The sequence below is a fragment of the Taeniopygia guttata genome, chromosome 10 (genome assembly GCF_048771995.1).
Source record: "Taeniopygia guttata chromosome 10, bTaeGut7.mat, whole genome shotgun sequence".
Taxonomy (NCBI): domain Eukaryota; kingdom Metazoa; phylum Chordata; class Aves; order Passeriformes; family Estrildidae; genus Taeniopygia; species Taeniopygia guttata.
The window spans coordinates 1,801,701-1,829,290 of NC_133035.1; the positions used below are offsets into that span (position 1 = coordinate 1,801,701).

The 27,590-nt window shown below is 58.1% G+C and overlaps 1 protein-coding gene and 1 long non-coding RNA gene across 2 annotated transcripts; one reads left to right on the top strand and one right to left on the bottom strand.

Moving 5' to 3' along the window:
• On the top strand, positions 1 to 27,126 carry CSPG4 (chondroitin sulfate proteoglycan 4). Its single transcript, XM_072933872.1, has 10 exons — positions 1 to 354; positions 13,162 to 13,325; positions 14,341 to 17,919; positions 18,217 to 18,696; positions 19,031 to 19,207; positions 22,463 to 22,661; positions 22,825 to 22,959; positions 23,111 to 23,265; positions 24,048 to 24,231; positions 24,428 to 27,126. Exons 1-10 carry the CDS (start codon positions 249 to 251, stop codon positions 26,323 to 26,325), a joined length of 7,077 nt encoding a protein of 2,358 aa, XP_072789973.1. The 5' UTR covers positions 1 to 248; the 3' UTR covers positions 26,326 to 27,126.
• Positions 19,529 to 20,857, bottom strand: LOC140684772 (uncharacterized). The gene is made up of 3 exons (XR_012057554.1): positions 20,478 to 20,857; positions 20,203 to 20,339; positions 19,529 to 20,126 (listed from the first exon to the last, which is right to left on the bottom strand). It is a non-coding gene; the product is annotated as an uncharacterized lncRNA (long non-coding RNA).
• Positions 27,127 to 27,590: the final 464 nt, after the last annotated feature.

Below are 27,590 nucleotides of genomic sequence, written 5' to 3' on the forward strand. Positions count from 1 at the left end.
CCTCCTCCCCGGCCCGGCGGGAACAAGGCTGCTTTCAGGAGGGGCTGTGGGTGGCGAGGGCCTCTAGCTCTTTAAGAGGGAAAATTTGGTGTGTAATCGGAGCGAATTTCTCCTTTCGGACAGGCGGGAGAAGTTACAGGTCCCTCCCTCGCTCCGCTTTATTAAATACAGTAGTAGCGGGAGCCCTGGGCTGGGGCAGGCTGAGCTGGTGCCGTCCCGGAGCGCTCTGCCGCAGCCCCGGGGACGCGATGGGTGCCCGAGGTGGCATCGCCACCACCGAGCTGCTGCTGCTGCTGCTGCTGCTGCTGCTGCTGGCCGGCCCCCAGCCCCTCAGCGCGGGACCCCCGGCCGGAGGTGAGTCCGTCCCCAGCCCAGAGGAGGGGTGGGAGATCCTGGGGGACACCCCAGCTCCTGGGAGAGCTGCGGGGCAGCGGGCAGCGCTGGGGACATGGGGACCCGCGGGCGCGGCTGTCCCTCCCCGAGGTGGCCGAGCTGGCAGGAGCGCTGTGTCCTGGGGGAAGCCGGGGCTGGGAGAGGAGCGGCTGGCAGGGCGCTGGGTGCCCGGCTGGGTGCCCGGCTGGGTGCCCGCAGGGCGCTGGGTGCCCGGCTGGGTGCCCGGCTGGGTCCCGGCTGGGTTCCCGCAGAGCACCGGGCGTGCTCCGGGTGGGATGCGGCTCGGAGCGCCGGGGAAAGGCACCGCGGCTGCCCCGCCGAGCCCGGCGCCACGGGCAGGGAGCTCGCCAGCCCTCCCTGCCCATGTTTGGCCGTACCACGGCAGCCGGCTGCGAGGGCAGCCCCTCTCCAGCGCCGGGGCTCGGCGGGGCGGTGTCACCTCCCCGGGCTCTCCCGGCTTGGGGTGCTGGTGGCCCGGGGCGAGCGGGCAGTGAGCGGCTCACCTCTGCCACCAGCACAGCCCCAGCACGGCTGTGGGACCACCCCTGGGGTGACAGGGCAGAGGGACCAGCTGGGTCCGAGAGTCCCTCCCGTGGTGGCACAGGGCTGGTGTTACGGCGAGCTCATGGCACCCTTTTGCCCCCCTTCCCCCGGGCCTCTGTGGCTCTGATCATGATAACCCCTGGATCCTCCTTCCTGCCCCAACGGGGTTGGCGGGGAGCCAGGAAAGCCCACCCTGTCCAAAACCTATATAGACCCCTGAAACTTCCTGCTCTCTCTCTTTTGCCCCGCTCTCACATGGACACCACAGAATAAAGAGAGCTGTTCCAACTTCCCTGGGGTAAGAGCCTCTTTTGAATATTTATCCCTCTCCTGGTATTCCTCCCCTCACAGCCCCTTATCTCTGAACTAGTCGGATTCTTTGGGGGCTGCGTGGAGGGGGGGAAAACAACAGAAATTACAGGCTGGCACAGGGTCAGCGCTGGGCACGGCAGCTCCGGCGGGACGGCGGTGCGGGATTTATACCCAGGTTTCTCCATAGAGCAGCTAGGTTTGCCCATCCTGCTCTTGTCACGGGTGTGTGTCCAGCCTCAGCATCCTGCCAGCCGTCCCCCAGCCCTGCTCCCTCCCCTGGCGTGCTCGTGTGCCTGGGCTCTGCCTGGGCACTGCACTGCATCAGCAGCACCTGCGGCTTTGAACGTGAAGGGCATTTAAAAAGCACTTTCAGGTCCCTAACTCAGCCCTAAACTGATAGATCATTTCACTGAGCAGTGTCTCTTCCCCAAACTTCCCCCCAGGGACCAGGACTCTGACCAGCAGTGAGGCAGGAGCTTGCTCCCAGCAGTTCCCTAAGGAACTTCTGAAAACCTCCAGTCTCTTGCTTCCTAACCATCTTCTGCATCCCAGCCTGTGTCAGTGCAATGAGGAGGATGATCCCAGAGCCCATCCTTTCCCTCAGCACCTGCAGGGCTGTTGTTGGTCTCTTGCTGTCCCCGTTCCCTCCCAGAGAGCAGATGGCCTCTGGGACATGCTCCTTTCATTACCTTAGGCCTTGTTCTTTCTATTTTTTGTCGTGCACCAAAATAGGAGGGTGCCTGGCAAGCTGAGTGGAAAAAAAATCCCTTTTGTTAATGAACAGAGTGGTCTCCTTCCTCCCAGCCCTGACCTTTCCATCCCGGGATGGGATTTCCCCACATGGATCTGTTGCTTGTGCTGTGTCCAGGGTGGGTCTGAGGGCTGCCCTGGCAGTCCCAAACTCTTTCATGGTGAAGGGGCTGGAGAAACCCCCAAAACCCCCATGGCTTTCACTTACACCCCCAGACTCGCCCCAGGTGACTCCCCCCATGGCTGTGACACGGCTCTGGGGATCAGTGAGCACCTCCCTGGTCAACACATGGGGCTGGGGAAGAAAAGGGGGTTTACCCCATTTTCAGATACTGGGGACTGTTTCTGCACTGGGCTAAACAGATGTGCCAGCTGTGACCTTGGGTCTGGGCAGCAGCTTCCCACCAGCCCCCTGCAGTTGAGAACATCCCTGCAGAACCCAGCAGCGCTCATTCCAGCTGATCCCATGGGCTGCCCACCGTGGGACATCCCCGTGTCCCCATCAGGGAGAGCCACGAGCAGCGGGCTGAGGTTTTTGGGGGTGAAGCCTGCATTTTGTGTTCCCTCCACGCTCAGGTTCAGGAACCCGGGCCTTCCTGCCCAGCCCAGCATGGGAAGAGTCATCATGCACTTCATCAACTACAGGATTATATCAAAAAGAAAAAACACTCACAAAGCTTGTCCTCTTGACATCAGAGTGTGAAGCTTTAATAAACTGTTTTTCGACAGCCTGGCTCCCCTCCGGTTCCCAGTGAGGTCACCCACGGGCTGGGCTCCCCTTCCCCAAAATCCTGCTACTGGAGGTTTGGAGTGTGGGGAGAGGAGAGAATTTGATGTGTAGGCTCCCTGTGAGCAGCGTTCACCCCACAATTTCAGCAAGTGGGTGCCAAAAATGTGACACCCTCCGAAGTTTAGGCAGACCCCAGAGGTGGTGACGGGGTCCTGGGGAGGCAAGTGGGATAGTGGCATGTCCAGGATCCCTGCCTATGGACAGGGAGCAGTGTCTGCCCTGGGGTGTCCCCCAGGATCCCTGCTGCTCTCTCCAGGTTCCTCAGCTCCACGGAGCCACCTCGGCTCTTCCTTTCCTCCACTTTTGGAAATCTGACTGATTTATTCAAACTTTCTTTTTTATGGTCACACCACATGTTTTAAGGTCATAGCTCAGAGCAGCTCGAAAAGTTTCCAGCTGATGGGAAAGAACAGGAAAAATGCTGAAAAGGGGGGAGAATACAAACTGGTATCGTGGGAATCAGGGAGGAATATTCTTGTCTCACTCTTATATTTAGCAACAGAGGGCTGTGGGCAAAAATATAATAAGTGCATTCCTGCAGGGCTGCAGGACAGGGTTAAGCTCACCCCGAGGAGCTCACGTCAGGTTGAAGGCTGGACAGGAACAGGGCCTGGGAGGCGGGAGCCTGCGTGCCTAAATAAAGCTCCAAGCACAGACTGTTCGCAACAGGCGTTGGCCCAGCCCAGCCTCGGCTCCCCTGGCCCTTTCCAGGTGCTGGGCTCGGTTTTCTCCTTTTTGGGAAGCCTGAGCGTGAGCATCACCCCCAGCCTTCAGCTGGGAGACTCCTAGAAACTCCTGTGCCCTTCCCAGCTCTCAGCTGGGCATCCCAAGGCTCCTTTGCCACCAGCCCCTTCACCACGCTGTGTCTCCAAACCCCTGGTGTCCATCAGAGCTCCCTCGTTCCCAAACCAGCCCTTCCTGAGCTGTCTCCATCGTGCCCTGTGTTTGCTTGGACATTGCCATGCTGCACTGGCATGGGAAACCCCTCAGACCTTTCCTGAGGTAAATAGACCAAAAAAAGGGACGTTTAATTTACTAATATAATATATTGGTAATATATATTGCCAATATAATATATTGGCCAATATAGCAGAATATTGTTAGCTATTGTTATATGAGGATAATTTTTAGTCTGTTGTATTGATAGAATATGAATATATTCTATGAAGCATATCCCAAATACATTCTGTGAAGTCAAAGAACCTTTCAGAAAGCCTTTGCTTTGCAAAGCAGAGCTGGGAGTCAGGGCAGCATTGGGATTTGCAAAGCCAGGCTAAAATCCATAGGAGCAGGACTGCTGTAGCTCTTCCCAGCCCCAGGACAGGGACCATGCCCGATTTGTCACCCATTACCCATCCTTTACCCTCAGGACAGACCAAACAGAGCCTCTCACTGGCATCAGGGCGGGGTGGGAGATGTTTGTGCCCTGAGCTGTGGCTCCAGGAGGGTGATAAATTCCCATTTTCCATCCCTCTTGCCCGGGGTGTGCCGCCCATGGCGCGTGGGCCGGGCAGTGCCTCTGGGAGCTGCCCTGTGCCCAGGGGCTGCCTTGGCTGCCTGACAGCCCCAAAGCAGCCCTGAGAAGGGTGGGTACTGCCAAAAACTGCTGGGAGTGGACAAAGCCATGGGGCAAACAGCATGGTTTGGAGGTGGCCAGGTCCATCATGTGCCTCCCAGACAAGGAGACAGAGAAGCTGCATGGATCCATCACCATGACTCACTGGCTGGGGAAGGAGCCCTCCTGAGCTATGAGTCAGCTTGGGATGGCCCTGTGAATCCCCGCTGCTACTTTTGCCCAGTTCTTGGCTTTCTGGAAGTTGTTTTTCCTCTTTGCTGCAGGCAGGCGAGGGATGGGAGGGTTTGGAGTCGCCAGCTGCTCGTGGTGCCATCCCCAGCCGTGCTGATGGGTGCTCCCCATCCCCGACCATCTCACACCCCTGGCATGGTGCAGGCTGGCAGAGAGAGGGGCAGGCAGCAGGAATTTCCCATTCCCTTTCCCAGCCTCCTTGCTGGGCTTCAGAAGGGCTTCAAGGTTTTCAGCATCCCATCCCACAGAAATTTCTGAGCCCACCAGGGTCATTTCCTCTGGGAGCTTGGGAGAAGAGAGGGAAGTCTCTTGGCCCGAGGTAGATGTGGCTGAGCAAGCCCTGCAGCCCTGGGAGGGGATGTGAGCACCAGCTTCCACACCCCCACAGCCCCCCCTCCAGCCGGGCTCCCCCCGTGCTGCAGATAGAGCAGGCATTTATTTTCTCTGTAAACATCACCCCCGCGGGTGTTTCTCATGGATGGAAAAGTCAGGGGATAGCAGCAGTGGGGAGGGCAGGCAAGGCAGGGCAGGGAGGGGGATCTCTGGAAGGATGAGGGGAGAGGAAAGGACGGGAGAGGAGAGAAGAGGACAGGAGAAGGCAGAGATTTCAGCTCTAGAAAGAGGGGGGGAAAAGAAAATACTAATTCTCTTTGCAGAAAGTTTAGCACGTCAGCCCCAGAGGAGCAAAAAATATCCTCTATTTCCCCCATCCACACTGCAAACCCCCATCTCTGTCCGGGGAGACACTTTGCTCTGCCCCCCACAGCCCTCAGCATCACCAAAAGCTCATCCTGGCCGTGGTCCTTGGTGCCCTGTGGGGTACAGGGTGCTGTGGGTGCTTGCCTTAAAGCCGAATCACCCCAATTTACACATTTTACACCACAATTGCAGGTTTTACCATCCCTGTTGATACATTTCCCCATCCCTGAGCGCTGGATACTGCAATTAAGGCAAGCAGGTATCTTCTGGCAAGGTTCCAACACTCCCTCTCGTGCTCGTTCTTCCCCCACAATTTTGGCTGATAACTCCCCCCATCTGGCACGTCAGGAGCCACTTGACAGCAGCGGGGCTGGGAAACATCAGAGCCCGGGCGGCTGCAGCCGGCCCCTCTCCGGCGGGCTGTTTGTTGACAGCAGGCGGGATCTCTCCGGTAACACCGAGCCCTTCCAGGCATGTCTGTGAGCATCCCCCGGCCTGCCTCCCCCAGTCCCCCCGCCTTCCCTCACTGCGTCTGGAGATGAGCTTGGCAACAGGCAGGGATGGCGTTCAGGGATCTGCAGGTGGGATGTCACCCAGGTGCCCCACTCCTCCAAGATCCTCCAGCACGGGGCTGGCTGGGGTTGTCCCCTCCTGTGCCACCACATGCCCTCCTGCAGCTCTGCAAGCTTTTCCTTCACTGGGTGGGAAGCAGCCGGGGTAGGGAACACAGTGGCAGCGGGTGCCAGGACATGCAGGGTGGAGCTGGAAAACCTGCCAGCCTGCGAGACAGGGGAAGAGGGCTTGGGAGAGAGAAAAAGGCAGAAAAAATAGAACAAAACCCGACTTCGAATGGTTTGGAAACCACGTCCTCTGGGGCTGATACAGTATTTCCAGGCCAACTTCTCCTGGCAGCGGTGGCCTGCGGGAGCCTGAGTCACGCTGCAGGGGACGGCACAAAAGCCCCATTGAGCCTCCTGCTTCCCCAAATCCTCCCACTTTCTCCGCCCGCCTCACTTCCCAGGGCAAACACTCCAAACACTGCTTCCAGCTTGGGTTTATCCCTTCAGTCCCTCCGGAGCCATTGAGCCACACATCGTTAAAAGCTCTTCACCCCTGCTCCTGCTCCTGCCAGGCTGTGGGGCTGCTCCAGGGGCAATCTTCCCAGCTCTTCCCAAAAGCACCGTGACCTTTGTGGGGGGCTTCATGCTGGTTCCCTCCCCTCCGTGGCTCTGCATCTGGCCGAGCAGGAGAGCTCAGGAAATACCATCAGCTTTAGGGCTGTGCTTGAATCATTGTAAAACCATGCTGGATAAGCGATGGAGCAATGGAGCTCCAGCCAAGCCTCCTGGACCCTGCTCTGTGGCCTCCAGCTATCGCAGCTCCAAACGCTGCTCCATCAGGCAGGGAAGGCAGGCAGGAGCGGGCACAGGCGCTGGGCAGGGCTCGGGGACTGGCAGGACATGGGAAGGTGCAAAGGTACAAGCAGCCCCCTCCCAGACAGCAGAGAGTTAGCAGAGGACACGTTTTCAGGTTTTCCCCTGACCCCAGAGTCCGTGGGCTGTAAAAAGGCTGTTTTTCCCCAAAGCTGTCAGGCTGGGGAAGGCGAGCGGAGAGCAGCTGGCCGGGGAACGGGGGAGAGGAACTGAAGGAATAAACACAGGAGGAGGGGTTCAAAGCAGCCTGGTGCAGCCAGAGGCCACCCGGGTGGGATGGGGGCGAAGCAAAGCACCCCTGGCCAGGACTCTCCTCCCACACTCAAAACAAAGGTGATGGCATTTCTGGTGGTCAGCAGAGCGGGGAAGGCGACCAGGCATGGCTTTTCTGGTTTTGTGGGTGCTGCTTTCCAGCAATCTCTGCTGGCCAGCACTCCTGGAAAGCGCCAGCCCCTGGGAGCCCCGCCGTGAGGGAGGGCCAGATGGAGGATGGGAGGCGAGAACCGGAGCACTCATTCCCATTGCCGGGGTTGGAAAAGCACACACAGCCCTGGCTCAGGATGTGGGAGCAGCAGTCTTTGGAATCACTGGGACTGGGGATAAAAGAAAAAGTCCTCCTGTGTGCCAGGAGCTATCACAGCAGGGATGGATCTGTGCCCATGACACCCCAATCCCATAAATATTGAGGCAGAACCCCAGGCTTTCATGGGGCAGGCACAAGGGGACTGTGGTGTGATCCCTGCTGGGTCTGAATGCCCTTGCTGTAGGCTAAACCCAGCTCATCTCCATTGAATTGGGGTTTCTTTGTTGTGGAGACCCGGATGGGTGCTCAGTTCTGGTCTCAGGGCACGTCTGAAGGCAGCAGCCCCCCATTTGTTCCCCCAGCAAAGCCCCAGCCAGAGCCCAGGATACCGTGTTTGCCTTAGCCTCTCACAGGCTGCTCATTTCCTTCCCTGGCCATAAATAAAACCACACCGTAAAACGAAGGGAATGTGGAATATAATGAAGCCTTTCTCCTAAAGCTCATAGGATCCCTTCTGCCCGTGGCCACTCCACCCTGTGTGGGGACAGGGGTACAGCCCAGCTCCAGCTCCGGGGGTTTACAGGTTCCATTGGGCATCAGAGCCGGGCTGGGGACAAGGGACCTGAGCCCCAGGACCACCCACAGTGCCAGTCCTGCCCACCCTGCCTGTGCTGGGAGTGGGACGGGAGCCTTGAGCACACATTTTGGGGGGAACAGGAGGGGATCGAGCTGCTGAGCAGCATCCCCAGGGCTGGGCAGCCACCCCTGAGCCCCTCCAGTGTTCTCAAGGCCCAACCCCCCTGGTGTTGGCATTCCCCTGAACCCCTCCCCATGTTCACATCCCCCGAATCTCTCCGGTGTTCACATCCCCCAGCCCCTCCTGCCTTTGCACAGCGGATGGGGGTGCAGCACAGAGGGGCTTGACCTCACTACCTTAAAAGTTACATAACAAAACCAACGCCGAATGTTATAAATGAAAATTTGTCCAGCCAAATTAATATGAAAAATAAAATATTTATTTTGCAATCAAATTTTATCTAGCCAGATAGGCAAGAGCAGAGCCGAGCCCGGGGTCGGCCCTGGGTGTGCAACAGAGGTCAGCCTCAGCAGAGGTTTTCCTCTATGCCCACACACCTCCAGCCTGGCACAAGCGGTTTTTATAGGGAAAATTCCGCCTGAGGCCAAGATTTCAGCAATCAGTCTTTTCTTCTATTCAGAGTCCATATGTTAATAAGATTTTCCTTTTTGGTGATGAGGGAGAACAAATCACTGTCCGGAGTTTGTTGAGTCCTTTGATGAAATTTACGGGAACGCTGTATTCACATGTATCTGCCTCAGGATTTCCATGATATCCATCTCGGGTCGTTCACGATCAGCACCTGGGGTTTCTGTATCTCCCCAGACATGGCCCATCTCCTGGCGAGCTGTACTTTCTTACTTGTAAATCAGTTTCCAATCTACACCCGGTCTCACTTGCGCCTGCGAGGGTGGGGAGAATCCTAATACAAACATGTATACTCTAACAAATATTCAATATCACATATATCATATTAGAAATGGCGCGAATTATATCTACTACACATAACACCGAACAACTCCGAGGGTCCCCACAGAGCTCTGGGGAAGGAGCGCATCCTTGGGGCGGCGGGCAGCGGGCACAGCGCGGCACAGGGGCCGCTTGTTGGCACAGGGATGGGCAGGAAGGAGGGCAGCCGGCGGGCTGGGCTGCACCGGTGCTGCACAAGCCCGGGGCTGTTCGGGCAACAAGGAGCTTTCACTGCCCGCCTGTTTTTCCAGCGCTGGAAAAGCGGTGTGGCCGGGATGGGAAGCGGCTGCGAACACAGGGAGTCTTTCAGGGGGGCGCGTGTTTCTGCACGGGGCTCTCCTGGCACCGCTGCGCTCATTAAAGAGCTGCTTTAATGAATTCCAGTCCCCTCCCTGCAAACACAGCCGGCCCCGGCCCCCACCTGCCCCACCGCAGCCTGAATGGAGCCTTGTTGAGCATCCAGCCCCTCCCCGGCTCCACACCCCTGTCCCCGGGCAGGGTTTGCTCCGCTCCTTCCTCCTCAGCCTCATCGTCCTCCCGTGGCCGGAGCCGTGGGGGACCCGCAGCCCCTCAGGGCTCCTCCTGCACCCCCAAAGTGCAGCTGGCTGTCCTGCGGCAGGGCCGGGCTGGGAGCCGTGGGGTGGGAGCCGTGGGGTGGGAGCCGTGGGGCAGGGCAGCACCCACCACCAGCCCCACGGAGCTGTGTCCTTGCTGCAAACACCCTGCGTGCCCAGTCCGGTCCTCTCCGAGCTGAGCTTTCCCAGTCCTTCCCCTCGCCTGGGCCTGGAGCTGGCTCCTTCAACCTCCTACGTGCTGGGAAGGAGGTGGGAGAAGGTTTTGTGCTGAAAGATGCGTGTTAAAACACAAAGGAGAGCCCAAAGCAGTCAAACACTCGGAGTGCCCCCAGCCCAGAGCCCCCTGAGCAGATGGGGATCCCCCCCAGGCTCTGCTCCTGCTCCCCCAGTCGGAAATTCCCTGAACACGAGAAAACGAGCTCCTGGAGAGGCCGACCCAGCCGTGGTTTCAGCTGGAGGAGCAGGGGAAGAAGGACGAAGGCCAAAGCGTCCGGAGCCGGCGCGTGGCCGGCGGCCGGGGCACAGAGCCCTCGCTGTTCACCTCCCGGGGCCTCGCTCCCAGACCCCTCCTTACAGCTTTTGGCTCATCTCCTTGTTTTTTTCAATGAAAAAAAAAAAACCACCAAAAAACAAAAAAGCGCAAGTGACACTGCAGTCTATAATCTGCTGGCTGCTGGCTGGCTGCTCGGAAACTGTGACAGAGGCTCCTCTCGCCTCGTCAACGCCTTTCAGTCGGCTTGGCAAGGCACATGGTGATTTCCTGTGGGACGCAGCAAGCTGGGAATGTCAATTGTTTTTATCCGGGGTGAGTGGGACATCCGGGGTGTCCACTCCAACCCGTGGCCGGGACATGGGGACCTCTTGCTCCCCCTTGACAGGAGAGAAGGGGGCCCTTGGGGAATCTGCATCCAGGGATGAGGGGCACAGCACTCCTATGGTATGATCATGGCATCCTTAGATCACTTGAGATAGGTGCTTGTGGGGCATGGGAACTCATCCTCATGGGATGATCCCAGGATCTCACCTGAGCCTGCCCAAAGATGGGGATGGGTGCCTGGAAGTCCCTCCTTGCTCCAAGTGATGGCCCAGGATGGAGCACCTGTCCTATGGAGGCTCCTCCAGAGCAAAATGCATTTGGAAAAGAAAAAATCCATGTTTTCTGTGTCTTTTCCAAAGTGGAGGGCAAGGACGAGGGGAGAAAGAGGTGAGAAGCTGCCGGTCCCTTGTGAAAGTGAAATGTCACAGGGCAAGTGGCTTCACATCCTGGCTGGGCTGATGAGGGAGGAGGAGAGTGGCCCTGAAATAAAGCAGGAATTTGGGAAGAGAAACAGCAGTAACTGCCTCTGCTGCCGGAGAAAAATTCCAGCGCCTCCAGGATCTGGGCAAGGGTCCTCCCTCCTCCCCAACAAACAGCACCACTCCCCTAGGCATCCGCACCTCTGGGAGCTTTTTATTATTAGTATTTTATGAGAGAAGGAAAACATTTCTGGCAGCTTTGGTAGAGTGAAGGCAGGACAAAATGTGCTGCCTGCAGGAGCTGGTGCCCCCTGGCACACTGGAAAACAAGCTGGTCTTGCTGGAGCAGCCCCAAACCCTCATCCCCAGCACCCACAGCAAGACACTGCCCAGCCCCTGGGCGGGCATGGGAGCTGCTGGTGGGTCCAGCCCAGCCAAGCTTTCCCTCCCCGTGAGAGCAGCCACTCAGTACCCATCTGAAAAACATTTTTGAATTAGGGGAAGCCACTAAAATGTAGCAAAATCCCAATGGGAGCTGGAGCATGGAGCGTGCACAGGGAAACTCGTCAGGAGCCAGCACATAACGTACATGGATGTCTCTGGGGACAGCATGTGCACGCACGTGTGCCTGTGGTTGTGCAAGGAGGGACAGGAAAATTCCCTTTTCCACTGTGCCACATCACTCCTGCTCACCAAGCCCCAGGGCAAGGCAGTGCTGAGAGCCCCAGCACCCACCAGCCTTGGCCACCAGGCAAGGCTGGTTCTGCTGGGACCATGGGAAGGAGGGAGCAGGTCAGGGAAGGACAGAGCCCTGCAGAGAACAGCACAGCTCCTCTGAGTCACTGGCTGGGCTGGAGAGGACAAGGAAGCCAAAGTGCCCCATGCCAGCAGCAGGCACGAGGGCCAGGGAATGAGCAGGCGCCCTGACAGCCTTGCCCTGGGCTGGGCAAAGGGCTTGGTGTTACAGCAAAGGCCAGATATTTCCATGGTGCCATTTCCTCCCTGTCCACAACGGGTGGGGTGATGGTCCTCGCAACACCCACGTCATCCTCCCAGACCACAGGGGAAAACTGAGGCACTTTCTTCTGCTGCCAGTGGCAGGAAATGATTTTTTGTGGTGTCCTGGACAAGGAGGTCTCCCCATTCCCAAAGGGCTCAGAAGAGCTTCCCCCATGTATGGCACTGCAGGGCTCTGCTCTGAAGAAAATGGGAAAAGCTAAAATAGAGTGCTCCAACTCTGTCCCTGCCACGCCAGCTTCTGCCATCACCTCTACAGATGGTCTCCTTCCAAGTGCCTCAGTGACTGTGGCTGTCCTGCTGGCTTGAGTTTTCACTTGCTGGGTTGTTTTCACTTCCTGCACTACCCTGTGAGCAAAGCCTGCATTGCCCATTCCCACCCTGGTCATCCCACAGAAATTTGGGCAAGGGGAAAATGCATCCAGGGAAGCAGATGTGTACCCAGAACTCACTGTGCAGAAGATTGGTGTCACCCCAGCATCCAACATCCACCCCTGCCTCCTGCAAAAGAGATCAGGGGCTGGGACCTTGAAAACCAAATCCCTATTCTTGTTCAGCAAGACAGATCTGGGAAAACCTAAGTGTAGGTCAGCAGCTGGGTGGATCTGATAAGTGCTTTAGTAAGGCACAGCAGGAAAGCTTCACACATATAAACTCCAGCAGAGCCTGTGACTACATATGGACTGAAAATGTGCATTTGCCCCCATCCCTGACATATCCTCCCCAAACATTTCCAGCTTACAGGGCTGGAGTGTTTATGCTTAAGCACAGAGTTTTGCCACAGGCTGAGCTGGAGCCAAGCAGGATGAGTGGCTGCACGGCCCAGCCACACACATTTAACATGTGTGAGATGCACATGCATGCATTGAGTCAGCTAAAAACTAAAAGCACTCTAAAATTAAGCCTGGCCACTCCCTGTACTCTTAATCCTGCACTCCCCTGCCTCTGCCCTGTGACACAGTCTGTCATCTCATGACCACATGCCACTGAGCTGAGTCCTCCAGGGCTGATGCATACTGGGTGTTGAACACGTTCCAGCTGCATCTCCAGGCGTCTGCTTTGAGCCGAGGTTTCCATCCACTCTCACATCCACCTATGGATCACTGGCACTCATATTTATTTCTCCAGCACCGAGGAGAAACACAACTCCTTTAACCAGAAGGTGCTGAGGCCCTGGCACAGGCTGCCCAGAGAAGCTCTGGCTACCCCAACCCTGGAAGCGTTCAAGGCCAGGTTGGACAGGGCCTTGGAGCAACCTGGGCTAGTGGAAAATGTCCCTGACCGTAGCAGGGGACTTGGACTAGATGAGCTTTAAGTTTCCTTCCAACCCAAGCCCTGCTAGGATTTGTTTAGGAAAATCAGGAAAACAGACTCCCCCAAGGGTCTTTTTAGGCTGCTGGACTCCAGCAGCCTGTCAGATGGCAAACAAGGGAAGGGCTGATGGATGGGCTCGGGAGGCTCCACAATCACAGCACCCACCTGGACGGGGCTTGCAGGAGGTGTCCTTCCCTGCCTGACCTTTCTGCCTTCTCTCCAGCCTCTTTCTTTGGGGACAGCTTCGTGGAGATGCCTCTGGCGGACGCCTCGCGCACGGTGCGGCTCCACCTGCAGCTGTTCACCAGCCAGGGGAATGGGCTGCTCTTCCTGGCTGCCGGCCAGCCCGACCACCTCCTGCTCCAGCTGCAAGCTGGCCACCTGCAGGTCAGCGCCCCAGCACCCCCGTCCCCTCCCCGGGCTGGGGTCTCCGTCTCGTGGCTTCATCCAGTGAGAGGATGAAGGGGCAGCCCAGCTGCCAGGAGCCCTGGCAGGGAACACCAAGAGGAGAGTGGAAGCCTTGGAAGATTTGGTTAAATACAGAGAAACAGGCTCCTGCTGGGGAAGCTCCTCACCCACTGCCTGGGTGATGCTGGGGGTGGTCACAGGGACACCCTGACACTGGCACCCCGTGTGCATTGCGTGGTCAGACACGCTGCACAGCACCCTCAGCTGGGAGGAGGTGAGACAAGAGGATCCAGGGAAAGAAGAGGTCTCCCTTGTCCCAACTGGGACATGGGAAGCAATCAAGACAGAGCAATAAAATTCCCTGTTGTGGTTATGGTGTTGGCATCCACCATGAAGGAAAAGAGCAGGGAGCATCCGAGGCACACGTCCTGCCTCTCCTGCAGCCTGGGCCGGGCTACCAACCACATTAAACCAAAGCAGAAGAGCAGGCGAGCCACTGGCCAGAGGTGTCCCTATTGCAGACCATGTGTTTCACCAGCTAACCCTCTACTTAGGCAGGCTCCAGGCTGCTGCCCACGAGGAGCAAAGCCTGCTATTTCCCCTGCCAGTTCCCAGGGAAAGGGCTGGAAGCAGCCCAGGCTGCAAGGAGGGAGGGCAGTGGGCAAGACAGAGCAGGGAAGGAGGAGCCAGCATCTGGCAGGGCTGCTCTGTGAGGGGAGAGGAGAAGCCCAGCTGTGGGACTGGGAGATGGAGGACCCCAGCCCTGAGACTGGGGTTTGCTGAGAATGAGTGAAAAAGGAGAGAAATTCAGGGAGTAGGACAAAGAGGGCAGGCTCACAGGGGGGATGAAGGAGAAGCACATCCAGAGGTGGAGGAGTGAAGCAAGGGACCAAAACCCTTGCGAGCACCTGGGTGTGGGTCCATGCTTCAGCAGGTGTTACTGGAAGGTAGAGAAGTCCCACTTGAGCTGAGGATTTTGTGTCTTTCTCTGCAGGCCAGGCTGCAGCTGGGCTTGGAGGAGGTGACCTTGCAGTCCCCAGCAGGGCTGCAGCTCGATAACCTGGCAGTGCACGACGTGGAACTGCTGGTGGAAGATGGCAGGATGACGCTGACCATCGATGGCCACTTCAACAGCTCCACAGACATCGCAGGGCCAGCAAGGGAGCTGGACATCCAGTATGGCCTCTATGCCGGTGGGACAGGCAGGCTGGACCTGCCGTACCTTGCTGAGGCCAGCCCTCCCTTCAGGGGTTGCCTTCACTTGGTGACATTCAATGGCCTGGATGTCCTCTCCCGTCTGTCTGCTGATGGCAGCTCCAAGACCTTCCACCACGTCCAAGAAGGGTGCAGCACACAGTTCTCTGCAGAGCCTGAGGACCCATTTGGGTTCCCGGGGCCACACTCCTACATTGCTTTTCCCACGTGGGACGCAAGGCAGGAAGCGACCATCGAGTTTGTGATAACGACGAGCATCACCCAGGCACCCCTCATCTACCACGCAGGGCTGGAGAATGACTTCTTCTACCTGGAGATCTCCAACGGGCGCCTGCGAGGGTTTGTGGAGAAGGGGAACGGCGTCATCGTCCTGCACAACAACGTCTTCATCAGCGACGAGCAGCAGCACTACGTCAAAGTCCACACGGACATCCACAAGTTTGAGATACTGATTGATTACTATGCTTCATCCACATCCAACCGGGGCATCAACAACTACCTGGACCTTCAGGGAAACCTCTTCATTGGAGGTATGGATGAAAAAGCTCTGCAAAGGCTGAGGGAGCACCATCTTTCTTTCATCTCGTTGTGGACCATGACCAACCACTCGTTTGTTGGCTGCTTGGAGGACCTCCGGATAAACCTGCAGAGGAGGAGCCTGCAGGATGCTGTGATCACAAAGGACATTACAGCAGGCTGTGGGAAGCAGGACCACTACTGGGACTATGAGGAGGTATATGAGCAGGATGAGGCATCTACTTCCCCACCTCCAAATGGCTTTTCTGGAGCACCGGGCCTGGTGGTGGAACCGTGCCGGCCCGACAGCAGCTTTCCACCCGCCTTTGCCAACATCAGCAGGCTGCTGCACGTCAGCCCCCTCATCGTCTCTGAAGGGGGCATGGCCTACCTGGAGTGGAAACACGCCCAGCCTACAGTGGACTTGAGCCTGGCCAACATCCGCCAGTCCCAAATCCTCTTCAGCATCACCAGTGACCCCAGGCATGGCCAACTGGAGCTGGACATTCCCGGGTCCAGGAGCAGAAGGAAGTTCACCTTGTTAGACATTGTGAATCGGAAAGTCAGGTACATCCACGATGGCTCCGAAGGGCCCATGGACCAGCTGATGCTGGAGGTGACGGTGACCACCCAGCAAGGGGTCCCGGAGTGCCTGCGGCAGGGGCAGGTGTACCTGCTGCCCATCATGATCAACCCTGTCAACGATGCCCCACAGGTGATGTTTCCCCGTGGGAACCACATGACAATCCTGAAGCACACACGGAAACACCTGACCACCGACATCCTGCAGGTCCTGGATGATGACTCGTCCTGCGATGACCTCGAATTCCAGCTGCACGGTCAGCAGGTGGAGGAGGGTTATGTGGAGCTAGACTTCCACCCTGGAGTGCCCATTGAAGAGTTCTCCTGCAGGGACCTGGAAGCTGGCAATGTAGTCTATGTGCACCAGGGTGGGACAAACTTACAGCTCACCTTGCAGGTGAGTGATGGCACCATCCCAAGCCCCATTGCCACCCTGAGGATCCTGGCCATCGATCCTGACATCCACCTGCTCAATAACACCGGCCTCTCCCTCTCCCAAGGAGAGGCTGCACGCATCACCACAGCCAACCTGTCCGTGAAGACGAACGCCGTGGAACAACGGGTCTCCATCCTGTACGTCCTCACGGAGCCTCTCAAGTATGGTGAGGTCCAGAAGCAAGGGAGCATGGGAGGGGAATGGAAAAGAGTTGAGTCCTTCCACCAACAAGACCTGGAGCAAGGGCGCATCCAGTATTTTAGCACAGACCCGGAGCACCGTCTGGAAGACAGCGTGGAGGAGGTGAGATTCAAAGTCCAGGTGGGGCAGAAGCTCTTGCCAAACAACACCTTCCTCATAAGGATTAAAAGAGCCACCATTAAGATGAGGACCATGGCTCCCCTCCAGATGAAGAATAAGCGGCACAGAAACATCACCAGCAAGGAGCTGGAGGCAATGCTGGAAGATCCAAACTCTGCCCCAGTTCCCTTCCACTATGTGATCATTCAGGCACCCAAAAAGGGAAACCTGGAGCTGCTTGGCAACAGGCTGACTGAAGGCTTTGGGTTTACTGAAGAGGACCTGCAGGACAACCACCTGAGCTACAGCGTGACCATCAGGAACTCCCAGCAAGCTGAGGACTTCTTCCAGTTCCGCGTCCACGCTGGCGAGCAGCACTCGCCCGTCTATACCTACAGAATCAGCATTGGTGGGGACCCCGATGCGCCAAATTTGACCAACGTGCTCCTGACCGTGCTGGAAGGTGGACAGGCCGTCATCTCCAAGGATCACTTGTTTGTGCAGAGTGTGAACAGCATGGACTACGTCTATGAGGTGATTGAGGGGCCAGCGCATGGGAGGCTGGCCTGGGCTGCGTCCCACGGCTGGGCCTCCAGAGAGGAGATCACGGAGTTCACCAACGACGACATCCTCCAGCGCCGGTTGCTGTACCAGCACGATGACTCTGAGACACTGGAGGATGACATCCCCTTCGTAGCCATCAGGCAGGGTGAGGGCAGCGCTGAATCTGAGGCTGAGGAAGTGAGGGGCGTTTTCAGGGTCTCCATCCAACCCGTCAATGACCACAGCCCAGTCCGGGCAGTGAACAGAGTCTTCAACGTGGTGCGCAACGGGCAGCACCTGCTGACCACTGACCACATTGCCTTCACTGACAAGGACTCCGGCTTCTCCGACGCGCAGCTGGTGCTGACCAGGAAGGACATCTTATTTGGCAGCATTGTGTCTGTCGATGACAGAAGCCACCAGGTCTATCGATTCACACAGGATGACTTGAGGAAGAAGAAGATCCTCTTTGTCCATTCCGGGGCTGACCGGGGCTGGATCCAGCTACAGGTCTCGGATGGCCTCCACCAAACCACAGCCCTCCTGGAAGTGCAGGCATCAGACCCCTACATCAAAATAGTCAACAACACTGGTCTGGTCATCCACCAGGGCACCCAAGGGAGCATTGACTCTTCTGTCCTCAGTCTGGAGACCAACATGGACATCAGGTCAGATGAAGAGATACGGTTCCTAATAACCGCCCCTCCAAGGTGGGGGACCGTGCTGAGAGGGGAGCAGCCAGTCATGGCCTTCTCCCAGAGGGACCTACTGGCAGGAGAGATCTCCTACCACCACAATGGGAGCAGGAACACCCGGGATGAGCTCCAGTTCACTGTAGAAGCAAATGAGGTGGCAGTAGAGGACACGCTGGCCATCAGCGTGTTCTTGGACACCCATCCCAGCCCCCTGAGCATAGTCAACCACAAGGAGATCTATGTTTTCCAAGGGGAAGCGGCTGGGATCAAGGAGGAGGACTTACTGGTGAGTATCCCCTTCTCTAGTCATTCCCCATACCTGCATGACTTCCCTGGCCACCAAACCAGGATGGTCACCCATGGGACTCCATTTTATTCCCACCTGCTCAGAGCCAAGGCTTCTGTCAGGCTTTACCCAGGGGGCAGAGAGAGAGCGCTTCAGGCATGGCCTCAGTAAGGTGGTTCTTGCAGTCCATCCCACAGCAAAGCTTTGAGGGATTGATAGCACAGCAGGTGGGCTGTGGGCAGCCCAGCCTCAGTTACCAGCCCTCCCACTCATGCCTCATCTCCCCCACATTCCCAGGTGACCCACGAAGAAATACCTTCCCAAGACATAGTCTACATGGTGATCAACCCCCCAGCCTCTGGCTTCCTGGCAATGCTTCAGCACAGCCAGGACGTGAACGAGCAGCCCAGCCTGGACCCCATCCAGTCCTTCACCCAGGAGGACATCAACAGTGGCAGAGTCCTCTACCTCCCCTCCAAGCCCAACGAGGAGCGTGACCAGTTTGTCCTGGATGTCACCGCCCGCAGTGCAGACCCTCTGGAGGGGGTGGTGGTCAGCCTGGTTGTGCTGCCCATCACTGTCCCCTTGGATGTCCACAACATCACGGTGCCAGGAGGTGGCTCTGCCACTATCTCCTCGAGCATCCTCCGCATTCCCAACGCCTACTACCCAGCTCTCGGCGTGGAGTTCAGGGTGCTCCAGCCCCCCCGGTTTGGCACCCTCCTGAGCAGCCAGCGGCCCGAGCAGGGCGGGCTGCACAGCTTCACCTGGAGCGAGGTATAGCACCCACAGCACCCACCTGCCCACCAGGCTGCTTTTCCGAGGGTTTGGGGAGAGCCTGGGGTGGTCTCCAGCCCCCAGCCACACTGGGAGGTTGGGGAGGGCTGCAGGAGTCTTCTCCCCATCAGAAGGGATGGAGGCGTTTGGGGTGATGGGTTTGCTCTGCAGCCCCAGATACAGGATAAGGGATACGGGGTGGGGATGCGGGCAGAGCACCCATGGTGGGCTCCAGGTCTGCTTCCCACAGAGAACCCGCAGGGTTGCCCCTCAGTTTGTGGTGGGTTGCCATCATCCTCGCAGGATGGTTCAGGGTCGCCTCCTTGCCCCGCAGGTGGAGAACGAGCAGATCCAGTACAGGCAGGATGGTCCGCGATCCCTCACTGACAGTTTCACCATCCTGGCCAACGCCTCCGAGGTATCCCGACAGAGCCATGCCCGGACTCTGTTCATCACCATCCTGCCCCGCAGCACCAAGGCGCCGCGGCTGAAGGTCAACGCCGGTCTGCAGGTAAGGCTGGGCTCCTCGGGGAGCCGGCGCTCGGCGGAGCCGGGCTGCCGCCCAGAGGCGGGGAATGGGGAAAGGAGGAGCTGTTCCCGGCGGGGCGAGGCTGTGGAGAGGCGGAGAGCGGAGCAGTGCCCGTCCCGCCGCTGCTGCGGGGACCGGCCGCGAGGTGGGAGCATCGCCCCGCGGGCCCGGCGCTGCCACGGCGGCAGCGGCATCGCCCCGCGGCCCCGCTGCCCCTCCGGGCAGCTCCAGGAGCGGCTTGCCCGCGGTTCACCAATACAGGCTGGAATTACTCAATCATCTGGGCAGCTTTCACACCTGAAATGAACTGGGTCTATGCCTTTATTAATAGTCAGCTCTTTATTAAAAGTCAGCTCCGCAGGGATCCCAGGGCACGCCAGCAGCTGGAGGCGAAGAAGTGTGCAGTCCGCATCCAGAGCCCCAGCAGACCGTCCTCCCCTCTTTCCCTCCTGGCAGCACCAGGAAAAAGTGTCCTGTTGCTCCTGCTTCCCACAGCCCAGTCCAATCTGGTCCTCTGCAGGTTATGGTGACAGGTTAAACACAGACTAGAAATGGGGTTCCCTTTTCCCTAATGAGCACACCCATCCAGCCCCCTCCACTGTGCCCATCTTTTCCATTTAGGGGTGGTTTTCATCCCCAAAACCCCCTCCCATAATTCCACTGGATTATTTTGCATCCAGGTCCTAGTGTAGGCAGGGTTGTAGGTGATTCCCAGGAGCAATTGACTACTTAACATTTCAATGCCGGTACTTAGCCCAAGCCGAAGTGTCCCAGCCAGGCTGTTTTGTTCATAACACCTCTCTTTACGTACACCCCAGAAAACGGCAGAAGGGAAGAGGCCTCAACTGCTGCTGAACTCCCACCTTCTGCTTCCGACACCTCCCTGTCCCATTTGGGGTCACTAATGCAAAATTCCAGAAACTAATTTAGTGGAAAACACAGAAGCACAATTATCCCCCTCACCCCCCTGCACCTACTTTCACTATGCCGGGATTTCCCAGACTGGCAGATGGAAAGCATTCTGTTCCATGAGGATCACCACACAGTTGCCTTGGGAAGGGCTCTGGGAGCCTGGACTCTGGAGAAGATGCCCACGGGGAAGGGGCTGCCCTGCCTTGCCCCAGAGACAGCCATTTTGAGTGATCCCAGCAAAGTTTGGGAGGTGCCCCCAGCCCCAGCTCTGTGCCTGCCCCAGTTTCCCTCTCCAGCCCAGGAAGCTTCTGACTAAATCTCTTTTGTAGATCTGCCTTACCTGGGCTAAAATTCAGGGAGAAGTTGACCCCTCAGCTGCTGGGCCCATGCCAGCCCCTTTTCCCCACTCCAAACATCCAGTGTAAGCATGGCCTTCCCTTCCTCCCCAGCCATCATGCTAAGAATAAGGCTGAAAAGACAGAAAAAGCTCCCAAAAATAAACTTTGAGGCAGCAATTTGTCTGCCTTTCCATGGGAATCCCTTAGCACCCTGGGAGGAGTGATCACAGCTGCCCAGAGGAGCTCTGGAGCGGGGAATGGCTTCCTTCCCCCAACGGGAGCGAGGGGAGAGGCCCGGCCCTGCTGTTTGTGCTCTGCTGAGGGATGACTTCAGTGTTTAAAGGTCAGGCCAGGCCCGGGAGAGGGATTGCACAAAGGTTTCCAGGGACAACAGGCTGGGTCTAGACCCCAAAGTGGAGCCCCTTGGGAAGGAGCAGCAGTTTTTTTGGCTGGATCTGGAGGAAGGATGGCTGGATGCCACTGAGGCAGAGGCTCCCACCGCCGCCCTGGAGCACACGGCCACGCTCCCGCCGCCTCCCTGCGTGCTCTCCCCGCGAGCAGAGGCGACACGGAGGCTGAGCAAACACAAAGCGCCGAGCGAGCGAGCGCAGGAGCCAGGCGGAAGGCTTTAATAATTCAGAGAGGACGAGGAGCAGGGAGAAGAAATGGGTCAGCTCCCGCAGCGCGGGCTCTGGGCCGGGAGCAAAGCTACTCCAGCCGCTCTGACTGTCCCTTCCCAGTGGGCAGCGGTGCCCTGGGGCTGCCAGTCCCCCCTGCTTTGCTCACAGGGAGTTTTCTTTGGCCCCAAGCTCCCAGTGTGATTGCAATTCCAACTGCTGCGGGTGCTGGGGAGAGGATGCAGCCCAAAAATCTCGGTGAAGCTCCTGTCCCGGCTGTGTGTCCAGCAGCACTTCCCCCACCCTGCCTCGCCAAAGCTGTGTTTTCTAGCCTGCCTCTGCCATCCCGTGGGGACTGCTGAGGGATTTCATTTCTCTGTCGGCACCCACACCCACTCAAGCAATGTTTTGGGTTAAGCCAGCTGAAAACAGCAGAAAAGAGCTCATCCAGCAGAGCACCTCCTCCAGCGCCTGCCTGGGTGTTGTCTTGCAGATTCCCGAGATGCAAATTTCCAAGATCCCAGCCTCATGATGCTGTGGGATGTTGCACATCCCACTCCTCCACCCCACGTGAGCCGTGGCACGGCTCCATCCATGCACCCCATGATTTCCAGGCATCCTGAGGGCAAAGGGCAGCTCTGGGCTGTGTGGGCAGAACCTGTTTGGCAGCACAACATTCATCCCTGTGGTCTGCCAGGATGGAGATGTGGCACAGGGTCACGAGCGGGGAAAATTGTTGCCTCCAGCTGGAGATGGGAGATGCCAAGGCTTTGGGGTGGCAATGTTCCCACGGGAGGGTCAGTACCACTGGATGGGAGGAAGCAGTTCTGGGAAGTTCCTCAGTGGCTCTGAACTCAGCCACATATTTGTCATTCCTGGAGGGTTTGCTGGGACAGCAGGCCTTGCTGCAGCCTTGTGAGGGGGTGGTGGGACGGGAGCAGGAACGAGGAGAAGCACCCAGCCAGGGAGAGACAGGGCTGCTTGTGGTCATTGTGTACCCAGCACCAGCTTCTGCACCCCACTAAAACCCCTTCCCTGCAAAGCAAGGTCCCAAAGGCACAGCCCCTGCCCCAGGGCACCGTGCCCTTTTCCACTCCCAGGAACTGGGGAAACTGAGGCACAGTTGCCCTCCAGCACGTGGCGTGCAGAGGCGCAGCCCCAGCTGTGTGGCACGTGCTGGCAAACACGGCAGCGGTGACGCAGGGCTGGGAAGAGGCCAGAGGATGGAGACGTCCCCAGGACACAGACAAGGCGCCCTTGTTGGGCTGGGATGTGCTCTGGCACCCAGCAGAGTGGTCTGAGCTGGGCCGGGAGAAAGGGGAGAGGTGCCAGGGGTACCCAGGGGATTTCAGCCTCTCCCAATCCCCCAGCTGCGGGAAGGTGCCACGGCTGTTCTCAGCCCCCACATCCTGAGTGCCGAGGATGAGGACTCCCCGGCAGAGGAGGTGACCTATTCCATCCAGCCCCCGGCCAACGGGAAGGTCGTGCTGCGGTCAGCGCCCGGCGCCGAGCTCCAGAGGTTCACCCAGGCCCAGATAGACAGCGGCCTCGTCCTCTTCGTGCACCAAGGTAGGGCAGGACTGAGGTGCCCCAGACCCCCTGCAGGGGTGATGGGGACACTGTGCCACCGCAGGGGATGCCAACCCCATCCCTGGTCCAAAACCCCGAGGGGTTAACGGGGAGCTGCATCTCCTCTGGCCTCTGCAAATGCCCAGGTCTGTGCTTTCCGCAGGACCCCTGGATGGCGGCTTCGCCTTCGATCTGTGGGATGGTGAGAACCTGTCTCCTGGGCACTTCTTCCTCATCAGGGCCCAGAGAGAGCCTGTCATCAGCCTGGCCAGGAAGCAGAGCCTCACTGTCTGCCCAGGTGGGTACCAGCACCTTCCCCATCCTCCCAGCTGAAATGGGGCCCCCTTGGGACTCCTGTCCTTGCCCAAGCACTGCTGAGATGCCCCTGCAGAGGTTGCAGGTGGGTGGCGAGGTGGCTGGTTGAAATCCATACTGGATGTGTTTTCCAGGTGCTCTGGAGCCCATCACCAGCCAGAACCTGCAGGCAGTGAGCAATAGCCCCACCAGCTCCAGCACTCTGTACTACAGCATCGAGCAAGCTCCTCGCCTGGGCAGGCTGACCACCTCACAGGGGGAGGAAATCAGGAACTTCACCCAAGCCCAGGTGAGATTTCAATTCCTCCAGACCCTCAGAACCCCAAACGCAGCCCTTCATCACCCCCACCACAGCACGGGGGTCCCAGTCTGAGCCCAGTGCCACCACAGGCACCTGATCCCAGGCAGGAGGCAGCACAAGGCTCCAGCCGTGCTGTGACTTTCCCAGCTCTGCCAACAGCTGCTAAAAGGGATTAGGAGCTGCTGCCCCAGCCTTGGATTTAGCGCTGGGGGAGGCTGAGGGAGCTATAATCCCTTTTCCTAGGCCATGGCTGCTGCTGAAGGGAAGAGCCAAGCATGATTTTTTCACCCCTGCTCTGAAAAAACCCTTCTCCTGTGGGGCCAAATTTTGCAGGGCCCAGCACAGGTCTTATTTTATTCCATCACTCAGAGACCCATAGGTTTACCCTCCCTGGAAGGTTCTCTCTGATATGCTCACCCTCAGAGGATGCTGAGGAAGCTCAGTCCTTCCTCTGAGCCTCAGTTCCCCTGATTGCTGGAATAAACATCATAGAGTCACAGAGTGATTTGGGTTGGAAGGGAGAGTAAAGGTCACCTTGTTCCCTGCCAGGGGACAGGGACACCTTCTACTAGGCCAGGTTGCTCCAAGCCCTGTCCAACCTGGCCTTAAACACTTCCAGGGATGGGCAGCCACAATTTCACATCCTGGTAAAGAAATACCATGAGCTCTCCGTGGCTAGTGAAAATCCCCATTTCTTACCTAATTAGAGCTTGGTTGCTCCATCCCAGAGTCAAGACAGGAGCTGATCAAGGGGTTTTTTTAATTTTCAGGTGGACAGCAAGCTGATTTTCTACCAGCATGAGATGCCAGGCAAGCCCTTCTGGCTGGCCCAAGATGCCATCCGCTTCCGTGTGGTCACTCCCACAACCATCTCAGATTCTTTCATCCTCCTTGTCCTGATCTCCTTTGAGGAAAATTGTCCCCAGCGCTTGACTCAGCTTTGGAAAAATGAAGGTAAGGGTAGGATGGAGAAGCATGGGACAAAACAGCTCTTCAGGAGCGCTTGTTTGTCTGAAAAAGACAAATGTGGTGTTTTCCATGGCTGATCCATTACATCAGACATCTAAAACTGCCTCCAATTCCTTCTTCCATCATTGCATTGAACTCTCACCAGCTTTCATTAGTTGATTCTTATCCCTTTTCTCGCCAGGTCTGCAGCTCGCAAGGGCTCAGCAGGCTGAGATTGACACCTCGGTGTTGGATGCCTCCAACCTCCTGAGCCAAATCCTGGTCCCTGAGAGGGCTGGATATGATGTTGTCTTCCTGGTGACGGAGCCACCAACTCATGGACAGCTCCTGGTGGCCGGTGTTCCTCTGGAGCAGTCACGGCCCTTTTTCCTGCAGTCAGAGCTGGCAGCGAGGCGTTTGGTGTACGCCCACGGTGGGGACAGCGTCTCCAAAGACCACTTCAGTTTCAAGGCTTGGCTCCAGCCCCAGGAACAGCGGTCTGTCCGTCCTCCGCAGGATGGGGTGGTGATCTCCGAAGCATTCAACGTAACAGTGACCAGCAGCACCGCGCCACCGCGGGTGGTGAAGCGGCAAGAAGTGCTGCAGGTGCCACCAGGCTCCGTGGTCACCTTGTCACAGGAGTACCTGGACGTGGCAGACCCACTGGTGGCCCCGCAGGAGATGGTGTACAGCGTCCTGCAGAGACCCCTCTCTGGCCACGTGGCCAGCGCGCACAGCCCACGGGAGCCCATCAGCCGCTTCACCCAGGCGGATGTCAATGCTGGCCGCGTGGTGTTTGTTGCCACTGGGAGCCCTGCCCCGGGCTCCTTAGCCCTAAGGCTCTCCAGTGGCCACCACCCACCCATCCAGACCTCACTGGAGGTCGAGGTGCTGCCTTCCCTGAGCACCACTGCCAGCCCAGCACTGCTGGAGGTGCCCCAAGACCTGAACAGGGCTCCAGTGTCCCAGCATCACCTGCTGGGTGCCGCACCCCGAGGGGCGGGTAACGTCCTGTACAGGATCACCAGGGACCCCAGGTTTGGACAGGTGCAAGTCAACCAAAAGCCATCACGGGGCTTCTCACAGAAGCAGCTGGATCGCAGGGAGGTGACGTTCACCTTCAGCGACCTCAGGTCTCCTGAGGATGACTTCCAGTTCGTTGCCATTTCGCGGGCGGGAAACAGGAGCGGGGTGGTGAACGTGACCGTCCGTGCTGCGGTGAAGACCCGAGCGGGCAGCCTGTGGCCCCGAGGCACCACAGCCCTCTTGGATACCAGCGTCCTCGATGCCAGCGAGCTGGCCAACCACACCAAGAGCGTCCCGGTCTTCAAGGTCCGCAGGGCGCCCCGTGCCAGCCGTCTTGTCAGGGTATCCAGGGATCCAGGACAGCCCAGCTCCCCGATCGACACCTTCAGCCAGAGCGAGCTGGAGCAAGGGCTGGTGGGGCTGGAGGTGCTGGATGCTGGGGACACCCAACAACCCCTGCAGAGGGACAGCTTTGTCTTCGAGCTGGTGGCTGCCGGGGTGCCACCAGCGCTGGCATCCCTGGAGTACGGCATCGAGCCCTACAATGCCTCCAAATCCTACGGTGTCACCCTGCTGACAGTCCCGCTGGCACCCTCACCCCCTGTGCCCCATGGCACAGCACAGAGCAGCCCCAATGCCAGCGAGCTGGGCATGTCCTCCACTCCCTGGCTGGCCCCCAGTGCCACCAGTAGCCCCAGCGCAGGAGGCACCTTCCTCAGCTTCATCGAGGCCAACATGTTCAGCATCATCATCCCCATTTGCCTCATTTTCCTCCTGCTGGCTCTCATCCTGCCCCTTCTCTTCTACCTGCACAAGCGCAACAAGACGGGGAAGCACCACGTCCAGGGCACTCCCAGCTCCAAGGCCAAGAACGGGGCTGTGCCAGAGCACGAGACCTTCCGCAGGACAGACCCCAGCCAGAACATCCCCCTAACGACTGTCACCAGCCTGGAGGGCAAGGGCACGGGTCCCCTGCCCCCGGGCACGGGCTCTGGGGCACCTCCAGACCCCGAGCTCCTCCAGTACTGCCGGACTTCCAACCCGCCCCTGAAGAACAACCAGTACTGGGTGTGAAGGGCTCGGGTGCGGTGGCACGGACCACCGGGGTGTCCAGCCCCTCCTGCAGCACCACCAGCCACCTCCTCCCGGCTCTCCTCCTCCTCCTCCCTGGGAGCTGGCATCCCACAGGTGCAGGAGGGCCCTGGGGATACAGGGGCTGCTGCTCCAGCCCACCTTGTAGCTCCACATCTCCTTTGGGCAGGGGAGAGGGGCGCTGCATAAGCAACTGGGGACAGGCAAAATTCCTGAGCATGGCTGGGAATTGCTGACTTTGGGCGCTCATTGGGCAGCCTGATGGAGGCCACAGTGCTGGGGGGCACCTGATGACACTGGTCCCCACAGAGCCACCCAGGCTGGTCCAGTGGTGGCTCCTCTGAAGGCAGCACAGTCGCCACAGGGGTGCTTATCACAGCTCTTGGCAAGAGAGGAAGGATGAGGAGCAGCTTGTGCTGAGTCAGGCTGGGGATGCAGCTGCCCAAATTCCCCAGGGCTAGGCAAGACACTGACACTGAGACACTGGAGCAGAGGCTCAGAAAATATTCTGTGGCCAATGCCAGGGGAATTTAGGAGTCCCTACACACTTGGAGAAATACCCGCCTCGCTCTTTCTCTACTTGCCGTGTGCTGCATGAAGCCAGTTGCACCGAGCCCTGGGGGGTTGCACAACAGGTAGGACTTGGCAGGGAGGGATGGCTGGAGCTCACCTGGGCAGTGTGAAACCGGAGAGGAGGGCAGAGAAGCGGAGCCAGCTCGGTATTCCACTGTATACTCCAGTATGGCAGAAGTAAACAGAATAAAGTGCCTTTTCCGAGGTGCATCACTGTTTTCCTCAGCTGTCTCCCTTGCCAGGCCTGTTTTAAGCTGCTGAGCGTCATTTGGAGGTAATGGACCATATTTTGGGCTCCTGCTCAGATTTTCCCCAGGCTGGAGTCTTAAAAACTTAAATAGAAACTGTCTGAGGGAGGGCAGAGGAAAAACTGAGCGCTGAGCTCAGGATGGGACCCAACAATAATACCCTGTGCTGCTCCAGCTGGGAATCTCATCACAGGGCACATCCTGCTCACACACATCTGGTGGGGAGCTAACATGAGCCCCCAGGGACCACGGGGCACCACTTGCACCCCTCTCACCCAGGATAAAATCCAGCACATGGTCCCTTCCTAAACAATGACCCTGTGTGGTCCCACTCCAAGGCTGTGGCAGAGCTGGGGTGTTTGCCTGGATCATGCCAGCACTTTTCCTGCCTGGGTTTATGGTGCCAAACTTCTGCTGAGCAGTAAA

Coding starts and splice junctions, on each gene's coding strand:
- CSPG4 (XM_072933872.1), top strand. CDS start 249: ATGGGTGCCCGAGGTGGCATCGCCACCACCGAGCTGCTGCTGCTGCTG. Junction 17,920..18,216: donor TCAAGGAGGAGGACTTACTG/GTGAGTATCCCC, acceptor CCACATTCCCAG/GTGACCCACGAAGAAATACC. Junction 23,266..24,047: donor GGAACTTCACCCAAGCCCAG/GTGAGATTTCAA, acceptor TTTAATTTTCAG/GTGGACAGCAAGCTGATTTT.